Source organism: Gracilinanus agilis, chromosome 3 (assembly GCF_016433145.1).
Source record: "Gracilinanus agilis isolate LMUSP501 chromosome 3, AgileGrace, whole genome shotgun sequence".
Taxonomy (NCBI): domain Eukaryota; kingdom Metazoa; phylum Chordata; class Mammalia; order Didelphimorphia; family Didelphidae; genus Gracilinanus; species Gracilinanus agilis.
The window spans coordinates 144,089,910-144,109,891 of NC_058132.1; the positions used below are offsets into that span (position 1 = coordinate 144,089,910).

The window sequence follows — 19,982 nt, forward strand, 5'->3', positions numbered from 1 at the left end:
CATATAGCATCACCAGAAGAACATTGCTCTAAAAGATGGACTTTTTTTTGTCAAGGAGATGCTTGCCAGAATAGTCTTCCTAATGCGCCCTTCCAACCATGTCACTCCTTTGTTTAAAAGTTTTCTGTTCTCCATTACCTACTAAATAAAGTCCAAATTCCACCAGATTAGAAGTCAACATTTTTTTACAATCTAACCTCAACCTTTCTTCCAAGTCTTATCTCCTCCTCACTCTATTCCCCACCCAAAATGGATTTCTCACTGTTCTCTAAATATGCCACAAGTCTCCCCATATTTACTCATATTGACTGAATGGCATCACCACCTAGTCTCCACCTACTTGTCCTTTAAGTCCAACTTGAAATGACATGTTTTTCATGAAGTTTTTTCCATATTCCCTATCATTTGATCTCTTCTCCTCTGTAGCTCCTAGCACATTGTACTCCTTATATTGTACTTTGCACTATCATTATTTGCATGCCTCTATTATTCTCCCTCCTATATATTGTGCACTCTTCAACAACAAGTGTTCTATTTATGGGATTCCTCAAAACAAGAATATTGTCTTAAATAGACAAGCAACACAATGAATATTGAATTGGTGGTGAAAGTTTCAAATTGTTCAAATTTAGAGTCATGGAACTGAAAGGGACTTTACTAATTCTCTACATGACACCTTACTCTCCCAATACCATGATCAGTATTCAGATGAAGAATCTGAGAGAAAATCAGAATCATAAAATCTCAGATTTGGATGGACCTCCAAAGTCATCCAATAACAACAACAATAATCACAAAAGTTGCATTTATAATAGCATTTTAAGATTTACCAAGAGGTTTTAGTTCCTTCCAAATAAGAGAGGGCAGAGGTCAATGAATTGGACATGCAACTTAAAAAACTAGAAAGAAAACAAATTTAAAATGTCTAGATAAAAATTAAATTGGAAATTATAAAAATTGAAGGAGAAATTAATAAAATTGAAAACTATTGAACTAATAAATAAGACTAAGAGCTGATACTTTGAAAAAACAAATAAAATAGGTAAAGCACTGGTTAATCTAATAAAAACAAAGAAAGAAAAAATCAAATTAACAATTTCAAAGATGAAAAGGGTGACCTCACCTCAAATGAAGAGGAAATTAAGATAATTATTAAGAACTATTTTGCCCAATTATATGGCAACAAATATGACAATCTAGGGGAAATGGGTGAATATTTACAAAAATATAAATTGCCTAGATTAACAAAAGAGGAAATAGAATACTTAAACAATCTCATCTTAGAAAAAAAGAAATTGAACAAGCCATCAAGGAACTCCCCAAGAAAAAATCCCCAGGGCCAGATGAATTCACAAGTGAATTCTATCAAAAATTTAAAGAACAACTAAGGCTAATACTATAAAAACTATTTGACAAAATAAGCAAAGAAGGAGTTTTACCAAATTCCTTTTATGGCACAAATATGGTACTGATTCCCAAGCCAGGCAGACCAAAAATAGAGAAAGAAAACTATAGACCAATCTCTTTAGTGAACATAGATACAAAAATCTTAAATAGTGTAAGGGTTAAAATTAAAGGTTGTACTAAATATAAAAAAATGTGGTCACCAAAAATATATTACTCAAGTCTGGATGACATTTTATGGTAGTTTATTTACAAAAGGAAAAAGAGTAAATGCAAGGAAATCAGGCAGAGAGTAGATAATCAATCTGGCCTGGTCCAAACCAAACACGGCTTCAGAGACCCCATCAAAAGGGGGCCCAAAGGTAAATTAAACAAGAATTTTAGCTACAAGGCCTCCTCCAAGACGAGAGGCCTCTCTGGAGGCTAGTACCTCCAGAAAAGCCAGGAAAGGAAGTCAGCCTTTTTCACTCACCCATGTGGTAATTCTAAGGGAAAATCTAAGAGCAGTCTGAGGTCCCCAGCCAGAACTCCTCCAGAGTCAAGTTCAAAGGCAAAAAAGATTGTCATGGGAAGTTTTTGCCACTTTTAAAAACCCTTCCTTTTGTCACTTCCTGTGCCTTCCTTCCACTTTACATGGACCAAATGCAGCCATAGCTTTGCTTAGGACGTCCCAGGGGGCAGTTAGTCATTTCTGATTCATCACCCACTATTGCATACGTGGGTCACAGACCTCCCCATACTTAAAGATAAGTGGGATATATACCCTTCTGGTGATTAAATCTAAAAATGGGCAAGGGAGAGTTAATCACATCTTCACAATAGAATACTAGCAAAAAGACTCCAGCAAGTTATCACAAGGATTATTTACTATGATCAGGTGGGATTTATACCGGGAATGTAAGGATGACTTAATATTAGGAAAACCATCTATATAATTGACCATATCAAAAACCAAACCAACAGAAATCACATGATTATTTTAATAGATGCAGAAAAAGCCTTTGACAAAATAGAATACTCATTCCTATTGAAAGCACTAAAAAGTATAGGAAAAGATGGGCCTTTCCTAAAAATAATAAACAGTATATATTTAAAACCATCAGCAAGTATCCGTAATGGGGACAAGTTAAAAGCCTTCCCAATGAGATCAGGAGTGAAGCAAGGATGCCCATTATCACCTTTATTATTAAATATTATACTAGAAACACTAATGGTATCAATTAGAGAAGAAAAAGAAATTGAAGGGATTTAAGTAGTCAATGAGGAGTCTATCACTGTTTGCAAATGATATGATGGTCTGCTTAAAGAATCCTAGAGAATCAACTAAAAAGCTAATAGAAATAATTAACAATTTTAGGAAAATTATAGGATACAAAATAAACCCACATAAATCATCAGCATTTCTGTATATTTCCAACACAACTCAACAGCAAGAGTTAGAAAGAGAAATTCCATTTAAAATCATCCTAGACCAGTGATGGGCAAACTACAGCCCATGGGCCAGATGCGGCCCCCTGAAATGTTCTATCCCACAGCATGACACTATTCAAATCTGATGAATACAATGAGTAGTATACAATACAGTGAAACTTTGAAAGAGTTGCCTTAGAAACAGACTGACAGATGAGCATTTCCTTTCCTTTGGCCCCCTCTTTAAAAAGTTTGCCCATCACAGCCATAGACAATATAAAATATTTGGGAATCTATCTGCCAAGACAAACACAGAAATTATACAAACACAACTACAAAACACTTTCCACACAATTAAAACTAGATCTAAATAATTGTAAAAATATTAATTGCTCACAGGTAGGATGAGCTAATATAATAAAAATGACAATCCTACTCAAATTAATTTACTTTTTCAGTAAATTAGTACCTATTACACTACCAAGAAACTTTTTTTATGAATTAGGAAAAACTATAACAAAGTTCATTTGGAAGAACAAAAGATGAAGAATATCAAAGGAACTAATGGAAAAAAAAAGTGAAGGATGAGGGCCTAGCAGCACCAAATCTTAAACTTTACTATAAAGCAGTGATCATCAAAACAATATGGTACTGGCTAAGAGACAGAAGGAAGAATCAATGGAATAGATTTAGGGTAAAGGACCTCAGCAAGCTAGTGTACAATAAACCCAAAGATCTCAGCTTTTGGGACAAGAACCCACTATTTGACAAAAACTCCTGGGGAAATTGGAAAACAGTATGGGAGAGATCAGCTTCAGATCAACATCTCACTCCCTTTACAAAGATAAATTTGGAATGGGTAAGTGACTTAAATATTGTTATATTCAAAACCTGAGAAATGTCGGTCTCACCTTGATTAACAAGGGAGACAGTTGGAGAGATGGGAATGTTCCCAGGTGCCATGAGCCAGGGGCAAAAGTTGGTTGGCCTGGGAGTATAAATACCCCTAACAGCCTTCCCTGGTTATTCTCTTTTATCAAAACCTATTAAGTTTATAACAATATAAAGAAGGAAATTATAAGTAAATTAGGTGAACATAGAATAGTATACCTGTCAGATCAGAAAGGAAAGAATTTAAGACCAAGCAAGTGATAGAGTATTACAAAATGTTAAATAAATAATTTTATTACATTAAATTAAAAAGGTTTTGTACAAACAAAACCAATGAAACCAAAATTGGAAGGGAAGTAACAAATTGGGAGAAAATCTTTATAACCAAAACCTCTGACAAAGGTGTAATTTCTCAAATTCATAAAGAGCTAAATCAATTCTACAAAAAATCAAGCCATTCCCCAATTGATAAATGGGCAAGGGACATGAATAGGTAGATTTCACATGAAGAAATCAAAACTACCAATAAGCACATGAAAAAAGTGTTCTAAATCTCTTATAATTAGAGAAATGCAAATCACAACAACTTTGAGGTACCACCTCACACCGAGCAGATTGGCTAATATGACAGAAAAGGAAAGTAATAAATGTTGGAGGGGATATAGAAAAATTGGGACACTAATGCATTGCTGGTGGAGTTGTGAATTGATCTAACCATTCTGGAAGGCAATTTGGAACTATGCCCAAAGGGCTTTAAAAGACTGCCTGCCCTTTGATCCAGTCATACCACTACTAGGGAAATTACATGTACAAAAATATTCATAGCCATGCTCTTTGTGGTAGCAAAAAATTGGAGAATGAGGGGATGTCCTTCAATTGAGGAATGGCTAAACAAATTGTGGTATCTGATGGTGATGGAACACTATTGTGCTGAAAGGAATGATGAACTGGAGGAATTCCATGTGAACTGGAAAGACCTCCAGAAATTGATACAGAGCAAAAGGAGCAGAACCAGGAGAACATTGTACACAGAGACTGATACACTGTGGCACAGTCGAATGTAATGGACTTCTCTACTTGCAGCAATGCAATGATCCAGGACAATTTTGAGGAACTTATGAGAAAGAATTTTATCACATCCAGAGAAAGAACTGTGGGAGTAGAAATGCAGAAGAAAAACATGATTGATCACATGGTTCAATGGGGATATGATTGGGGATGTTGACTTTAAATGATCTCTCTATTGCAAATATTAATAATACAGAAATAAGTTTTGATAAATGATACATGTAAAACGCAGTGGAATTTCTCGTCTGGGAGGGGGAAAAAGGAAGGGGAGGGAAAGGACATGAATCATGTAACCATGAGTAAGAATCCTAAATTAATTAAATAAAAACTAAAATAAAATTTGCGTTAAATCAGAATGAAATCCAAAACAGCATTTTCTGCCAGTACTAAATTGTGCTAGACATTTGTTTACCCAATGATACTTTATTCATTTGGCTACAGCATTTTATGAAGACTAGAGGAGTTACATTCTGTCCTGAGAGAAGGAGAATATGTAACATAGGTGAAATCTTTTGAATCTGACACCGATTGATACATTGTTAGCTCTTTATTGTTAGATTCATTAACGACTTTTATTATGGCCATTGTTCTTAAAACCGGGCTTTTTTCTCCTCCTAATTTATGCCCCTGTGGTTTACCCTGGCTTAGAAAGTAAAGGTTTTCTTTTCATTTTTTAAATAAATTTTATAGGTATTTTTTGTTTTTATATTGCCTCATTTTCCCTCTATACCCTTACCTCTCCCTTCTCTCAGAGAACTGTTCTATAGAAAACCTAGGTTTTCTAAAACCATGGTACTCTTGCCTCAGGGAGTTCACAATGATCCTGCTAGGTGTGGGAATACTACTATGTAATTCCTGCTATTGATGCTGGAGGACTGCTGAAAATGGGCTAAAACCACTCAAGCATCTACACTGAGCCTGACAATAATTTGAATGAGCCTTTGGGAATAGATTTTGGTTAGATAAATTCTTGTGTGAGATAAAAAATGGGATAAGAAAGAAGGAAAGAAAGAAAGAAAGAAAGAAAGAAAGAAAGAAAGAAAGAAAGAAAGGCACACAGATAGGCAGACTTAGGGCTACACAAAGACAAACAGATGAAAAGATAATGGCCTCCAGGCTCCCCTAATGTTCTTGAGAATTTGTATAGGCCATCAACCACTGCTAATCTTTTTTTTTTTAATTAAACTCTTACCTTCTACCTTAGAATCAATACTGTGAATTGTTTTAAGGCTGAAGAGCAGTAAGGGCTAGGCAGTGGGGGTTAAATAACTTGCTCAGGGTCATACAGCTAGGAAATATCTGAGGCCAGATTCCCTGCTAATCTTTTTTTTTTCCCTGCTAATCTTAATGCCATACAATAATTTTGTTCTATCTTTATCTAGAGAATTGATGTCTTTATGGATAATTCCTCCAAATAATCTAGGATCCCTGGTCATATTTCATCATTCCATTAAAAAATAATAAAACACCTAAAGAAATTTCATATTTGAACAAATAAGACAGAGAAAGCTCAATCCTGTCCCATAAGGATTTAACTTCCTGAGAATTGGGGTGTCTAGTACTAAATCCTTCATGCAGGATGGTTTGTCTATTAAAGATCCTATGACAATAGATCTGCCTATTTTTTCTATATAAATACATCTCAGGAGGAAAAAATTATTTAGAATAGGGAGGGAAAAGCTTTAAACTTTTTGCCTTCATTCTAGGGGCTCAATATTTTAGACCGAAGTTCAGAACTGATCCATTCAGGAGAATTGACCAAAATCACAAAACAAGGAAAGAGCCAGCAGAGGACTTTCTTCCTCTTTGACCACCAACTTGTGTTCTGCAAGAAGGACCTACTAAGACGAGACATGTTATACTACAAAGGCCGAATTGACATGGATGAGATGGAGCTGATGGACATAGAGGATGGGAGGGACAAGGACTATAATATCAATGTAAAGAATGCCTTCAAAATCATCAATAAATCAACAGAAGAGGTGTACTTATTTTGTGCCAAAAAGCAAGAGGATAAAGGCAGGTGGCTACAAGCCTGTGCTGATGAAAGGAGGCGAGTACAGGAAGACAAAGAAATGGGTGAGTAGCAGAATGCTAAGGAGTCCCTTTGGAGTTTTCATTTTTATTTTTGTTTCCTTTTGCATGTTTTTTTTTATTTTTTATGCTAAACTTAAAAACCCCAATAAAATGAGCATTTCCCCATACAAAGTAGAATAGAAAAAAGAGGATTATACATGAAACCATGAATCGATTATGTACAGCATGTTTTTCCTCAAAGGTATATAATATATTCAATACATAACTGTCAAAGATGTCTTACCTATTTCTGGTCTGCCTGCTATGCTGTGCTTATTTTTTAAATACTTCAATGATCCTCTTTTATTTCTTTGTCTTTTTTTTTTAAACCCTTAACTTCTGTGTATTGGCTCATAGGTGGAAGAGTGGTAAGGGTGGGCAATGGGGGTCAAGTGACCTGCCCAGGGTCACACAGCTGGGAAGTGTCTGAGGTGTCTTTATTTTTTTTTGACAACAGTCACCAATCCCCCTCTTTTTAACTCTCCCCACAGTTAAATAAAACAAAACAAAACAAATCCCTTATCACAAATTTGCATAATCAGACAAAATAAATTCTCACAAAAATGTATGCTTCGTTCTGCATTTTGAGCCCCATCACTTGAATGGAGTAGCATGTTTTATTGTTAGTCCTCTGGAATTGTGGTTGGTTATTGCAGAGAGCAGAATTCTTTAGTTCTTCAAAAGTGTTTCTATTTATATATTTTTTGTTATTTTTTTAAATTATTGTCTAAGTTCTGCTCACTTCACTCTGTATCAGTTCATAAAAGTTTTCCTACTATAAGATTTTTTAAAAAACTTTTCTATTTCCCTCTTTTAACTCTATTTTCCTATCCCATGTATTCCACACCTACAAACCCCATACAATTTCATAATTGAAAAACCTCTGCTGAAAGAGAGCATAACAGAGTAAGTAAAGAAACAAGCCTTAGATGGAATCAAAAAGACCTAAACAAGTATTATTCTTGATGAAGATATATAGGTTTTCTGACTTGAACTAGTCATTTAACCCTCTGGTCTTCCCTCCATCCCTAAAGTTCTCAAATACCATGTAGAAAAGTATTTGTCAATCTGCTATGGTTGAGGGAATTTCTATCAACTGATTAATTAACATTAAGCCCCTACTATTTGCTAGGCACTGTACAAAGCACTGAGGATAAAAGGGACACAAAATAGTCCCTCCCTCAAGAAGCTTAAAGTCTAATGGAAGAAGCAACATACACACAAATACATACAAAACAAACTATATATTAGATAAATAGGAAATAATTAACTGAAATAATTAGTAGATTTAAAGAGGGAGCCTCCAGCAGGTGAGATTTTAGTTGGATTTCCTTAATGGAAGTTTCTCATACCAGTGAAGCCACAAGTTTGAACCCAAAAAATCCCAAAGTTTACTATCTTGGAAAGAACAGTTCTAACACTGCTTCACTGCGTGACCCTGGGCAAATCACTTAAACATTCTGAGTACCTATTCCCTTATCTGTAAAATAGGACCTCTCTTCTCCAAGTGTAGCTGGAAAGAAAGTGCTTTATAAACCATTAAGTACTAGGGAAATGTGAGCTATCATTACTGTAATTCCAAAGGAGACAAATTGTGATCATGGTCCATACTGGCTTATCTTAGATGATTTCCCTTTAAATGATATTTTCACAAAGCTCTTTAAAGTTTTGTTTGTTGCACAGGCAGTTTTAGACTAGATAAAACTACCTATGCATTATCCCATCTTTTTCATTCATGAAGATTAGGCCCCATGCATTATATATTATGCTTAATGTAAATGTATCTTCCTTTACTGATCCCCAGTTACTTTTCAGTTTATCATCACTATTTGTCTTTCCTTAGGCTTCTAATTTTCCCAGTGTCTGCTGACTGTAAAGTGGCTGGATTTTTAAGTCTGAAGCTACTGTGCCAAAATGTTGTTGTTTTTTTTTTTTTGGCAATGTCCCATAGCCTCTAAGAGCTGGATTTGATGTAGTCCAAGCTCCCTTAAAAATTAAAGCATAAGGGGGCAGCTGGGTAGCTCAGTGGATTGAGAGCCAGGCCTAGAGACGGGAGGTCCTAGGTTCAAATCCGGCCTCAGACACTTCCCAGCTGTGTGACCCTGGGCAAGTCACTTGACCCCCATTGCCTACCCTTACCACTCTTCCACCTATAAGTCAATACACAGAAGTTAAGGGTTTAAAATAAAAAAAAAAAATAAAGCATAAGTCCTCAAGTAGAAACCAAGACACCACCACCCTTAATCCCCGCAATACAGAACAAGTCTAATCATTCTAGGTTACTCCAACAGTTTGCTAGTAGGGGCTTTCCTCATTGAGGGGTAGTAATATTTTTTAAGCTTCCGTGTGCCGGGCACTGGGCTAGACTCTGGGGATAACCAGACAAAATTGAAACATAGTGCCAACAAAAAGATTATAATCTAATGAGGAGAGACAGCACAAACCCACTTAGGAATAATAAATCAGGGAGGAAATAAAAGAAACAAGAGAGCTCCTGAAGAAATGCTCCTGGAATATATGAGGAAATGGAAATCACTAATTCATGGGGTGAACAGGAAAGGCTTAATGGAAGAAGAGGCAACACTTGAGTGCAGTGTTGAAGGAAAAGAGATTCTGATAGAACAAGGTGAAGTTCTTTTCATAAATGTCAGTGGGTAGTGGGTAGGTGGGTGGATAGATAGATAGATAGATAGATAGATAGATAGATAGATAGATAGATAGATAGATAGATAGATAGTGTTATAGGGAACTTAGGAAAGGAGGTAATATGGGATGAGGTGCAGGATATAATATGAGGCTGAAGCTAGGGGTAATAACTGGTAGGATCAGGGAATAAGACAACGCAAGGGACCCAAGGCTGGAGGTAATCAAGGGAACAGACTAGGTAGTAGGGAAGTTAAGGCAATATAGTGGATGAGGAAGGTTCAATGATGAAGGATGGTAGTTGAGGTGGTAGGAGAAATAAGGGAATGTCTGAGTTCAGGGAGTATAACACTGAGGTAACAAGGATTGCCAGGGAGAGGATGAACTAATCTAAACAGGCAAACAGCAGCAGAGAATACAGACTGGGACTTAGGCTAAAGACACAATACTGAAGGGAAATAGACTGATCCCTTCAAGGAAAAGACACTATACAGCCAAGTTAGAGTCAGCCAAGACAGATTGAAATTGACTACAGGCTTTAGTTAGTATCACAGGAAGGGGCTGAGTTTGAAGTTACACTTCCTTCAAAATGGATTCCCCGGCTTCCCTCAAACCCAGAGTATGTTGATTCTATCCCTCTTCTTTCTTACTAATTAACTAATGAAGTAACCAAAAAGTCTGTTTTAAACACAAAGGGGCTTATTGTCTTCTCAGGATAGATTGTCAGGGTAAAAGGATCAAGGAAGCCCTAGCAGCTGCTTAGAGAAACTTCAGGTGGGGGAAGGGAAGCAGGAATGGGAGACTGAGAAAGGATCTGCCTTTACTCAGCTCTCAAGGTGATTTGAAATCAAAAGGTATTAGGATGATGGATACAAAACCTCCCTAGGTAAATTACTGCAAGGGTAGGGCTAAACTCTCATAGATTTGAACTAACTCTCTGATTCACTCTCCTTATTCACTCTTCTCAGACATTTAGGTAAGGGAAATGAAGGTAGAAAATGAGGTAGAGTAGGGAGATTCAGAGGTTTTATCTAAATTAACAAATCTCAAAAAAACTGCAAAACTAGGCTAAGGTTTCAATCTCCAGAAGGAGCTCGACTGGCCCCTGGTTCCCTCCACAAGTTCCCAGGTCCAACTGAACTCTTCCAAGATTCTAAAACCTCTTAACTGACATAAGCACTCAGCAAAAGCCTGCAAACTGTTAAGCCCTCCTCTCTGTAGGTGGGTGGATAGAGATAGATAGATAGATGGATGGATAGATAGATAGATAGATAGATAGATAGATAGATAGATAGATAGATAGATAGATAGACAGACAGATGAAAAAAATGAAACAACCCTTGCATAGAAGCAGTCAACTTTGTACATATGTGTTATCAACTTTCTCTTTTTCTCTCTCTTTCTCGGTTTGTCTCTCTTTCTCCCCCCCCCCCCTTCCAATGTAGGAATGGAAATATCAGAATCTCAAAAGAAACTTGCTATGTTAAATGCTCAAAAACCAGGCCATGGAAAGTCAAAAGGTAAGTTATCATAAACAAATTTCAGATTCTAAAATGTTACATTTTAAAACTATGTCATTTATGTGTATATGTAGTCAGCTCTTACCTATTCGTGTAAATGGAAGATAGTAATGGAGATAAAAAATGTAAAATGAAATGTAATCATCTAAAATAATAGATGATTTTTAAATCATCTAGATTTGCTTTTGAATATACTTCTCTTCTTGGAATTTACAAATCCCTAGAGAGTAGTAAGGTCATACTTGGCAAACCCACTCAACAACTTCCCAGCTTCCTCCTTCTGTTATTATCACTCTCCTTCTAGCTCAGATTGAAACAAGGGCTCTTAGTGATACTAGGACACTAGGTGAACTGCTATCTCACTGACATGTTTTCTGCAGTTAAGAAGAAATCTCAAAAGTTCTCTCTTCCTATGGTTTATAGGCTACATTCTGATTCATCCAACAAATAACAGTCTAAAGGGATTAAGTCAAGTCTCAAGGAATAAATTAAAGAGGTGTTAATGTCTTCACACTCTTACCTTCTTCGAAAACATAATACAAAGTCTTAAAGTATGTATAATCCATATAATACCCCATAATAAAGAATGTATAATATTCCCATTAAAAGTTCATAGAGGCAGTGAAATGGCAACAGAAAGTAGGGGAGATGAAACAAATATTTATTAAATGCCTACTATGTGCCAGGCATTGGGCTAGGCATTGCAAATATCTCATTTGATCTCCACAATAACTCTGGGAGATAGATACTAGGAAAGAGTATTGACCTTAAGCAAATCATGTAATCACTCTGAGCCTAAAATTCCTTATTTTTAGAATAACATGTATACTACCAATGTGGAAAGTTCTTTATAAATATTAAAGTGCTATAAGAATGAGATAATTTCTTGATCATAATAATAATAATAGAAATATGAGAAGAAGTAATAACTTCTCAATGGGTAGTGAAGAGGGGGCCAATGAATACTATACATTTGTAGTATCACTTGTTTTGGGTCTTGAAAGAAACTTCAATAGATGAAGTTGGAAGTGAACCACTTTGGGCGGGGGTATAACCAAAGAATAGTGTAACTTAATCTTGGACAGGTAAGTTGGTTTCTTATTCTAAATTTTTACTTTATTCGATAAGGCTAAATAGTAAAGGAATTTTAAAAGACTTTTACTTTTGTCCTAGAATCAATATTATGTGTTGATTCTAAGGCAGAGAGCAAGAGGAGATAGGCAATGGGGGTTAGCTGACTTGGCTAAAGTCACACATCTAGGAAGTATCTGAAGCCAGATTTGAACCCAGGACCTCTCATCTCTAAGTCTGGCCCTCTATCCACTGAACCACCTAGCTGTCCCCCAAGGAATTTTTACTGTATTTGGCAGAGCCACTACTGGTAAGTAGGTGGCACAGTGGATAGAATGTGGGGCTAGAATCAAGAGGACCTGAGTTCAAATCTAGCTTCAGACACTTAGTAGCTATGTGACCCTGGCCAAGTCACATTAACCTGTTTGCCTCAAATCCTCATCTATAACAAAACAAAACAAAACAAAAAAACTGAAGAAGGAAATGACAAACCATGTTTGCCAAGAAAAACCCAAATGGAATTAGGAAGAGTCAGACAAAACAGAAGTGACTGAACAATAATAAAAAGAGCCACTATTTTTCAAGCAGCAGATAACATGATTAAAGAAATCTATTAGGAGATTAAGTAGCTAGTGATTGAAGAATGGGACAGAAGAGAGAGTGGAAAAGAGGCAAGAAAACAGGTCTAAAAGATATTACAAGATAGCATAGCTCAGAACTGATAGAGGCATTAACTAGTATGTTGGAAGAGTAAGAAGAAAGTCAGAGTGAGGAATGTTTGAGATGTTTTAGAGGTATTATAATAGAATAAACTTGACCACTGGTCGGATATAAATTAAGTAGGGGGGAAAGTCAGTTAACTCAGGTTACAAACCTAAGTAGTCAAGAAGACGATTGTGTCATTAGAAGGAGCGACATTAATGGGAAGAACGGGTTCATAGATGGAAATGATGAACTCAGTTTTGGCCATATTAAATCTGAAGTGTCAATAGGTCATCTAGTTGGAGGAATCTGGAAGATAATTGGAAACAGGGGGCTGACTTTCTAGGTGAGAGAATGAAGTTGGAGGTATAGTTTATGAATTATCTACGCAGATGTCATCATTGAAGCCTTGGAGGTCAATGAGATTTTGGTCTTTTTTCTTTTGGTTCATGAAGGATGCTTAAATTAACTTCTTCATATTTTCCTGCTTTAGGTTATAATGGGTGTTCCCTGCCTCCCCCCCATCAAAGTTTGCATCCTATTCATCAACGCCACATCACAGTGCCTACCAGCATTCCTCAACAACAAGTTTTTGCCCTGGCAGAACCTAAGAGAAAGCCGTCTCTTTTTTGGCACACCTTCAATAAACTCACACCATTCAAGAAATGAAAAAAAAAATTATCTCCCTGCTGGCAGGGGCTCTGTGTGGAAAAGAGACATGCTCTTTTATTTCCTCTATTTGAAACCTCAAGGAAAGTATCTTGGACCCAGAACTGGAGTTCATCTTTGTTGGGGATCAGTGAAGGAGAGAACAAGATTCAGCTCCCCTTATTCCAGGAACCTAGCTGCCTTCTTGAAGGGTAGAAGAAGGTTATGAATCACAGTCATAAGACAGCCCAGTACAATGGCTCCAGTGCTTTGCATACTAGCCTTTTAATAATGGCTTGTTGAATTGAAAACCTCCATATTCTTTCTGTTCTGAATTGGCCAGAGATGTGGAGATCAGTGGCATGTTCTAAAGCAAATGTTGATTCTACTGAAAAGGCATTGCTAATGACGAGCATGTTGGTGACCAGGGAAGTTGTTGCCGTGTCAAAGATGAAGGTCCAAGGGCTTGTTTTTTCATCTTGTCCCAAGGTATGACTAGCTTTAAAGGACCACTGTTACATTCCCAATACCATTTTTGGTTTTGAGAGAAATCATCTGTATAACTGAAACATTTCTTCTTCTTGTCATGTGTTCAATGGGATCTAAGGGATCCACCTGCTATGCATCAAGGCATCTTTTAAAGTCATCTCACCCATTCACAGCTGCAGAAGACATTCAAGGCCCTTCCTGTTTATTTCTGTACTTTTAAAATTTCCCAAATAGTAGTGGGAAATGGTGGACAGCATCATCATTCTCTTGCAGGCTAAGAGAAAAAAAAAGGCTACTGATGAATCAAATGGCAACAGTAACTTGAACCATGGTGATCCACGTATTTAGAAGTGGCCTGCTGCTTTCAAGGAAGGAAGTAAAATGACCCAGGTCCAATTTGGTTCATTTTCCCTCAAATTAGTCACTCTCCTGCATGTAAATTCCATAATTTAGCATGCAGACATCAATTCTTACTCATAACTCAACCTCTGAGATTCCTCTGCCAGTCACATATGCTTGTTTTCATTATAAAAATATAAGTATTTCCATTTTTATGATGATATTGTGAATGTGTAAAATATGCTGTTTCAGGAACTCTAGAAGAGCATTCATGTACTTTTTCCAGTGTTTTTTTCCTTCCATGCATTCCCACAAAATAAATTCCAAAATTACACCCATTCAGCTAGAAAGGTATGAAATGACCTAGGAAAGCATTCCTTTATGCTTTTGAAATAGGTTTTGATCTTGTGACTCAACATTCCTTCGTGAAAGTGACAACAAATTTCTGAATATTAACTCTTACAGAAGACCTTGACAAAATATAAAACATGGATAATGGCCAGTTTTGTAGATTTTTTTCCTTTCCCTTTTTTTCCAACTAATGACACAGTGCCAGTATCTGTGGATAACCATATGAATTTTAATAAAACAATGATTTTTTAAAATCTCTTATGAGAGACTCTTCAAGAGTTTCAAGATGCTTGTCACTTTTATTTTCTTAACACACTGAAGGAGAGAACTTTATGTTATATAATGAATGCCTTTGTTTTCTGAAAGTGTATTTATGTTAACATGCATTTGTCAGATTGATAACAATTTCTAATGGGCATACTCTGAGAATAAAAGCAGGTTGATTCGTCCAAAATCTGTTAGGACAAACAATGGGTCTAGGTCTTCCAGAATATAACTCTCTAGCCTCTTCCTCTCTAAGTCTGGGATTTCCTGAAGGCTAACTGTTGGGAAAGAGCAAACACAAGAAGATTGGAAATAAAGGCACTTCAGTTTTAATTGTGTTTGTATAATTGGCCTTTTTACTAACAGACCTTTTTTTAAAAAGAATGATGAATTTTGAAAACTTAATATTCCTTTGATGTACCCATTAGCAATAATTATAGTGATATGTCTATGTTAAGTGGAGTGTATATTAATCAGCAATTTTTAACAGCTTTTCCATGTTATGTGACAGAATTGCCTTAGGGCAATAAATGGAATTACTTGATGGTGTTACATTTGTAAACGAAAACTCAATTTAAAAAAATTTAAAGAGCTTCATTTTTTAATATCAAAAATTTACTGAAGCAATATGTTTTTTTTCTGCAAAGCTTTAAATGCTTCTGTAAGAATTACCCTGCTGAATCCAAAACACTGACTTTCAGCTCATCTACCTCCACAGTCTTCCAAATAGAAAAGAATTAATTTGGAGAAATAGGCTGATTGAGTTTAGTTTCAGTTCAAATACAGATCTGCTGCCATCTGGTGAAGTCACTGTGCCAACTTCGATTCATCCCAATGAATCTGAACAGGGTACGAATCACTTATCTACATGTTTTCCCTGGGTGAATACTATTGAGATGTTTAAAAAATCCTGAAGATTGGTATCTCAAAGAAGAATAAGATGATGGTTGGCACATTAAGTCTGGGTTTATATGTCTTGGATTTTGGATAATATATGTTTTGAGTTCTAAAATATTTGAAAGGGTCATGTCCTTTTGCATTTGCTAAATTCTCTTCTCCAGATAAAGTCACATTTAACTAAGAAAGCAGAAAAGAAAGAAAGCAAAGGTCTCACTACACAGATTATGTACATGAGTTTCTCCAAAAAAAATTTTTAGAACTCAGAAGAGAGTTTCATGGGTAACTTCTCTTTATTCCCTGTATAGTGTAGTAAGTGTTAAAGCACATTGAAATACGTTGATGTGTCTCATCTTATATTGTTCATGAGAAGTAGCATAATGTAGTGAGTAGAGAGCTAGCCTCCAACCCAGGAATGCCTGGGTTCAAATCCTGGCTCCATGTATTAGCTACATGATGCTAGACAAGTGATTTAACTTCTTAGTACTCTTGTAGAGAAGATGCTGACCTGAATTGGTCAAAGATATTTCCTCACTTGGAAGCTCCCTAGACTGATGAAATCATTGCTATAGACCATATTGTTGTTCATGTATTTTCAGAACTCAGTAGCTAGAAAATTAGGCAGGTCCTTTGAAATGACAACTTTTGACAGAAATAAAGGCTTGAAATAGAATTTTAGAGTCTGAACAAACCTTTGAAGTCACTCCCACTTCATTTTATGGATGAGGAATTTGAGGCCTGGAGGGGTTAAATGATTTGCTGGAATAAGTAGTAGAACCTAAGTCAAGAACCCAGAGCTTTTAGCTTCTGCCATTATTATTGCTCATATGATAAGGGACAAGTCATTTAACCTCTCTGGAGTCCATTTATATTAAAAATATCCAATCACCTTGCAGAAGAATACAAGCCAATGCTCAGATATTGACTGTGACTTCCAAGTTTTCTAATGAGGAAAAAAAGGGTTCTTGGTATGTGAACTGTGAACAAAAAAAGAGAGCAAATACTCACAATTTGTCAAAAATATATATGGAGTTTTAATAATACAGCTTTAGATTTCAGTAGATTTGATTTTTTTTCCCTTCTCAACTTGGTAGCTAAAGCATTTCACCATCACATGATGATGACATTGCTGAGTGTTGACATGCCCTGTTAATACATAGTCCAGGCAAAGACAGGTTCCTTGTCTATTAAGCAAATATGAACCTCATGTTGACTTAAAAGAACAATGCTCTTTCATATATGAAGAACAATTCCCCTTGAGCAAATTTTTCTTATAATGGATCATTAAGAAAACTATTGCTACATTATATTCAAAATTTTGGATATATTGCACATTACTATAAATTCTATGTTTTCTGGTACTTTTCCGAGTGGATAACTCTTCGTCAACCTTTATGAAGTCTGTCACTCCTCCCCCAATGTTAATTAACATGCTCTGATTAGAGCAGTAATTGCCTGAGGTTTAGGAAAGAATTATTAAAGATGTATGGTTGGTGGTTTGTGGGTTTTAGGTAGAGGGGGAAATAGTTCTCTGCCTCACAGGACTTTTGTTACAATCATGGTTTCCCTGATAGGATAAAAGGCAAGTAGTAGTATACTGGAATAGCTGGAGAAACATACCTTAACATCCAGCCTATCAAAATGTTTGATTAGACAACCCTTAATTTCTGAACTTGTCAGGTGAAAAACTTTTTATTATGAGATTATTTCACAAATAGCTTTTCATTTCCTTGGCTATTGATTTTTTTCACCAATAGATAATGAAGGAAGGAGCTCAGGATAAAACTGAAAATAGACTATAATTAATCTTTGCAAAATACCATTGTTTTAAGTTTTAATGCCAAGTTCCTTAAGTATAACACATACTCGTCAGTATCATCTTTGGCCCTTTTGCAGGTATTGGCATTTGTAGTGAGGAAATGCCTTCTAAGTGATTCTGTAATTTAGCAATTATCATTGTGTAAATATTAGTACTAGCTGTATGACTTGCTTCCATAGTTTGCCAAGTTATTTTTTTATAACCTTTATCATGTAAATGTTAACTCATTATTTTACATCGAAGTGACGTTGCCCATGTAAATCAAGTGACAGCTTCAAAACAGATGAATTAGCTGTTGACAGCTAAGGTATGATGTACAGAATTGCTGAAACTTGGTTATATATTTGAACTGAAGTGGTGTATTGTAAAATTTATTTCCTCTTGATGTGGTTTTATGTAAATGATTTTATTTCTTGTAAATGATGTGTGCCTACCATTTCTTTCATTTTGCTTCTGTATGGTAAAATAAAATAATTTGTAAAGCTGGTTTCCAGCAATTTTAATAAGATATAAGTTGTGAACTCCTTGAAAAGTGTCTCCCTGACTTTCCCAGGAATTACTTCTTTTCCTTTTAGGCACTTTTTTGTTTTATATGACTTTTCTAGATGAAGCCACAGTAAAGCAAATTCTCAAGAGAGGAAGGAAGGTGAAAAATGGAACTAAAAAAACTCTGAAGAAGCTTGCTTAATGGGGAAAGAGGGAGAAGAAAAGGAAGAAAGAGGAAATGTTTCTCATCTAGTCTTTTACTTTCTATTACTATTGCTGTCACCATAATCTAATCTAAATATTCGTTGTCCATCTCCTAACCCATCTTCCTCCAATTTTTACTTTAATTAATTTTCCACACTTCTTAAGTATGCATGATGTAATAGTCCACTCAAAAAATTTCTTTGGTCTTCTATTACTTCCCAAGTAAAAGCATAAACTCCTTATCCTGGCATTCAGAGACACCCCAGTCTGACTCCAGCCTATCTTTTAGCCTTATCTATTTTTCTACTTCATGTCTTCTGCTTTAAAGCCAAAGTGGACTACTCCCTGACTCCCCCTAGTCCTCTCCTACCTCCATAGCTTTACACACACCTGAAATGAGCTCTACCCTTTTTCCACCTGTTGAAATCCCTTCAAAGTCCAATTCAGGTGGTTGTCTGTATAGCTTTTCCCCACTCTTCCCAGCTAAAAATGATCTCTCATTTCCCATAGCTCTTCTTCTTCTTCCCTTCTTGATGCCATATTCTGCCTTCTACCATAATGAATATATAAGTATCCTATTTCTTCCCATTCAATTATAAGTTTCTTAGGGTAGTGGCTAGCTGTGCCTTGTGTCTTCAGCACCTACCATAGTATCTGAAAGAAATAATATTTATTTAATTGAATAAAGAAGCCTATGTAAGCATTGGGATGAGAAAGTAGGGAATGATATAGGTGGGAGCTTATCAGTAGAAGTCCTTGAAACCAAGAATGAATAATGATGATCTATTCCAAAGGTCAGAGGAGCTATGGAAGATAGGGGTACTTTGGTTAAAGCCAAAAAAGAGTAAATGTAGTAGCCAGATTTACTTTTTTTTTTAACCCTTACCTTCCATCTTAAAATTAATACTATGTATTGGTTCTAAGGCAGAAGACCGGTAAGGGGTAGATAATGGGAGTAAAGTAACTTGCCCAGGGTCACAGATTTAAGAAGTGTTTGAGGTCAGATTTGAACCCAGGACCTTCCATCTCTGGCCTGTCTCTCAATCCATTGAGCCACCTAGCTGCCCCCTAGCTAATTTACTAATGAGAGTGAGGAATGAAAGAAGCTATTATGGTCGTAATAGCATTTACTTAGCACTTTTGCCAAAGAAATTCATTAAGATGCAGTGAAGGAGAAAAAAGAGTAGAGGAAGATATCCACTATTACTCTTAACAGTTTGTGTTTTCCCAAATGCTAGTGCTTGTCATAGGGCAGCTAAGTAGCACAGTGGTTAGATCACTAGAATCAAGAAGACTCTTCTTCATGAGTTCAACTATGGCCTCAGACACTTACTAGCTGTGTGACTCTGGGAAAGTCACTTTAACCCTTTTTGCCTCAGTTCCTTATTTATAAAATGAGCTGGAAAGGAAATGGCAAACAACTTCAGCATCTTTGCTAAGAAAACCTCAAATGGGGTGTTGACAAGTCAGACACGACTGAAAAATAACTGAACAACAAAAGCACTTGTCTAGGAAATTACTGACAGCTATATATGTAAAAGGGGCAGCTGGGTGGCTCAGTGGATTGAGAGCCAGGCCTAGAGACTGGAGGTCCTAGGTTCAAGTCCGGCCTCGGACACTTCCAGCTGTGTGACCTTGGGCAAGTCACTTGACCCTATTGCCCACCCTTACCACTCCTGGGCCAAGGACGGTCCCTAGCC

The 19,982-nt window shown here is 36.3% G+C and overlaps 1 protein-coding gene across 2 annotated transcripts in view; it reads left to right on the forward strand.

Moving 5' to 3' along the window:
* The window catches only part of SPATA13 (spermatogenesis associated 13), a 30,199-nt gene extending 16,334 nt beyond the window's left edge, over nt 1-13,865 (forward strand). The window contains exons 6-9 of one of the 2 annotated variants that reach the window (XM_044668294.1): nt 6,480-6,852; nt 10,938-11,012; nt 12,564-12,582; nt 13,316-13,865. In XM_044668294.1, the coding sequence (XP_044524229.1) occupies nt 6,480-6,852; nt 10,938-11,012; nt 12,564-12,582; nt 13,316-13,454 (606 nt within the window). In that variant the 3' untranslated portion in view covers nt 13,455-13,865. Of the gene's footprint in view, nt 1-6,479; nt 6,853-10,937; nt 11,017-12,563; nt 12,583-13,315 lie in introns of both variants that reach the window. The other variant, XM_044668293.1, reaches the window with a different exon arrangement.
* The last annotated feature ends 6,117 nt before the right edge of the window (nt 13,866-19,982 follow it).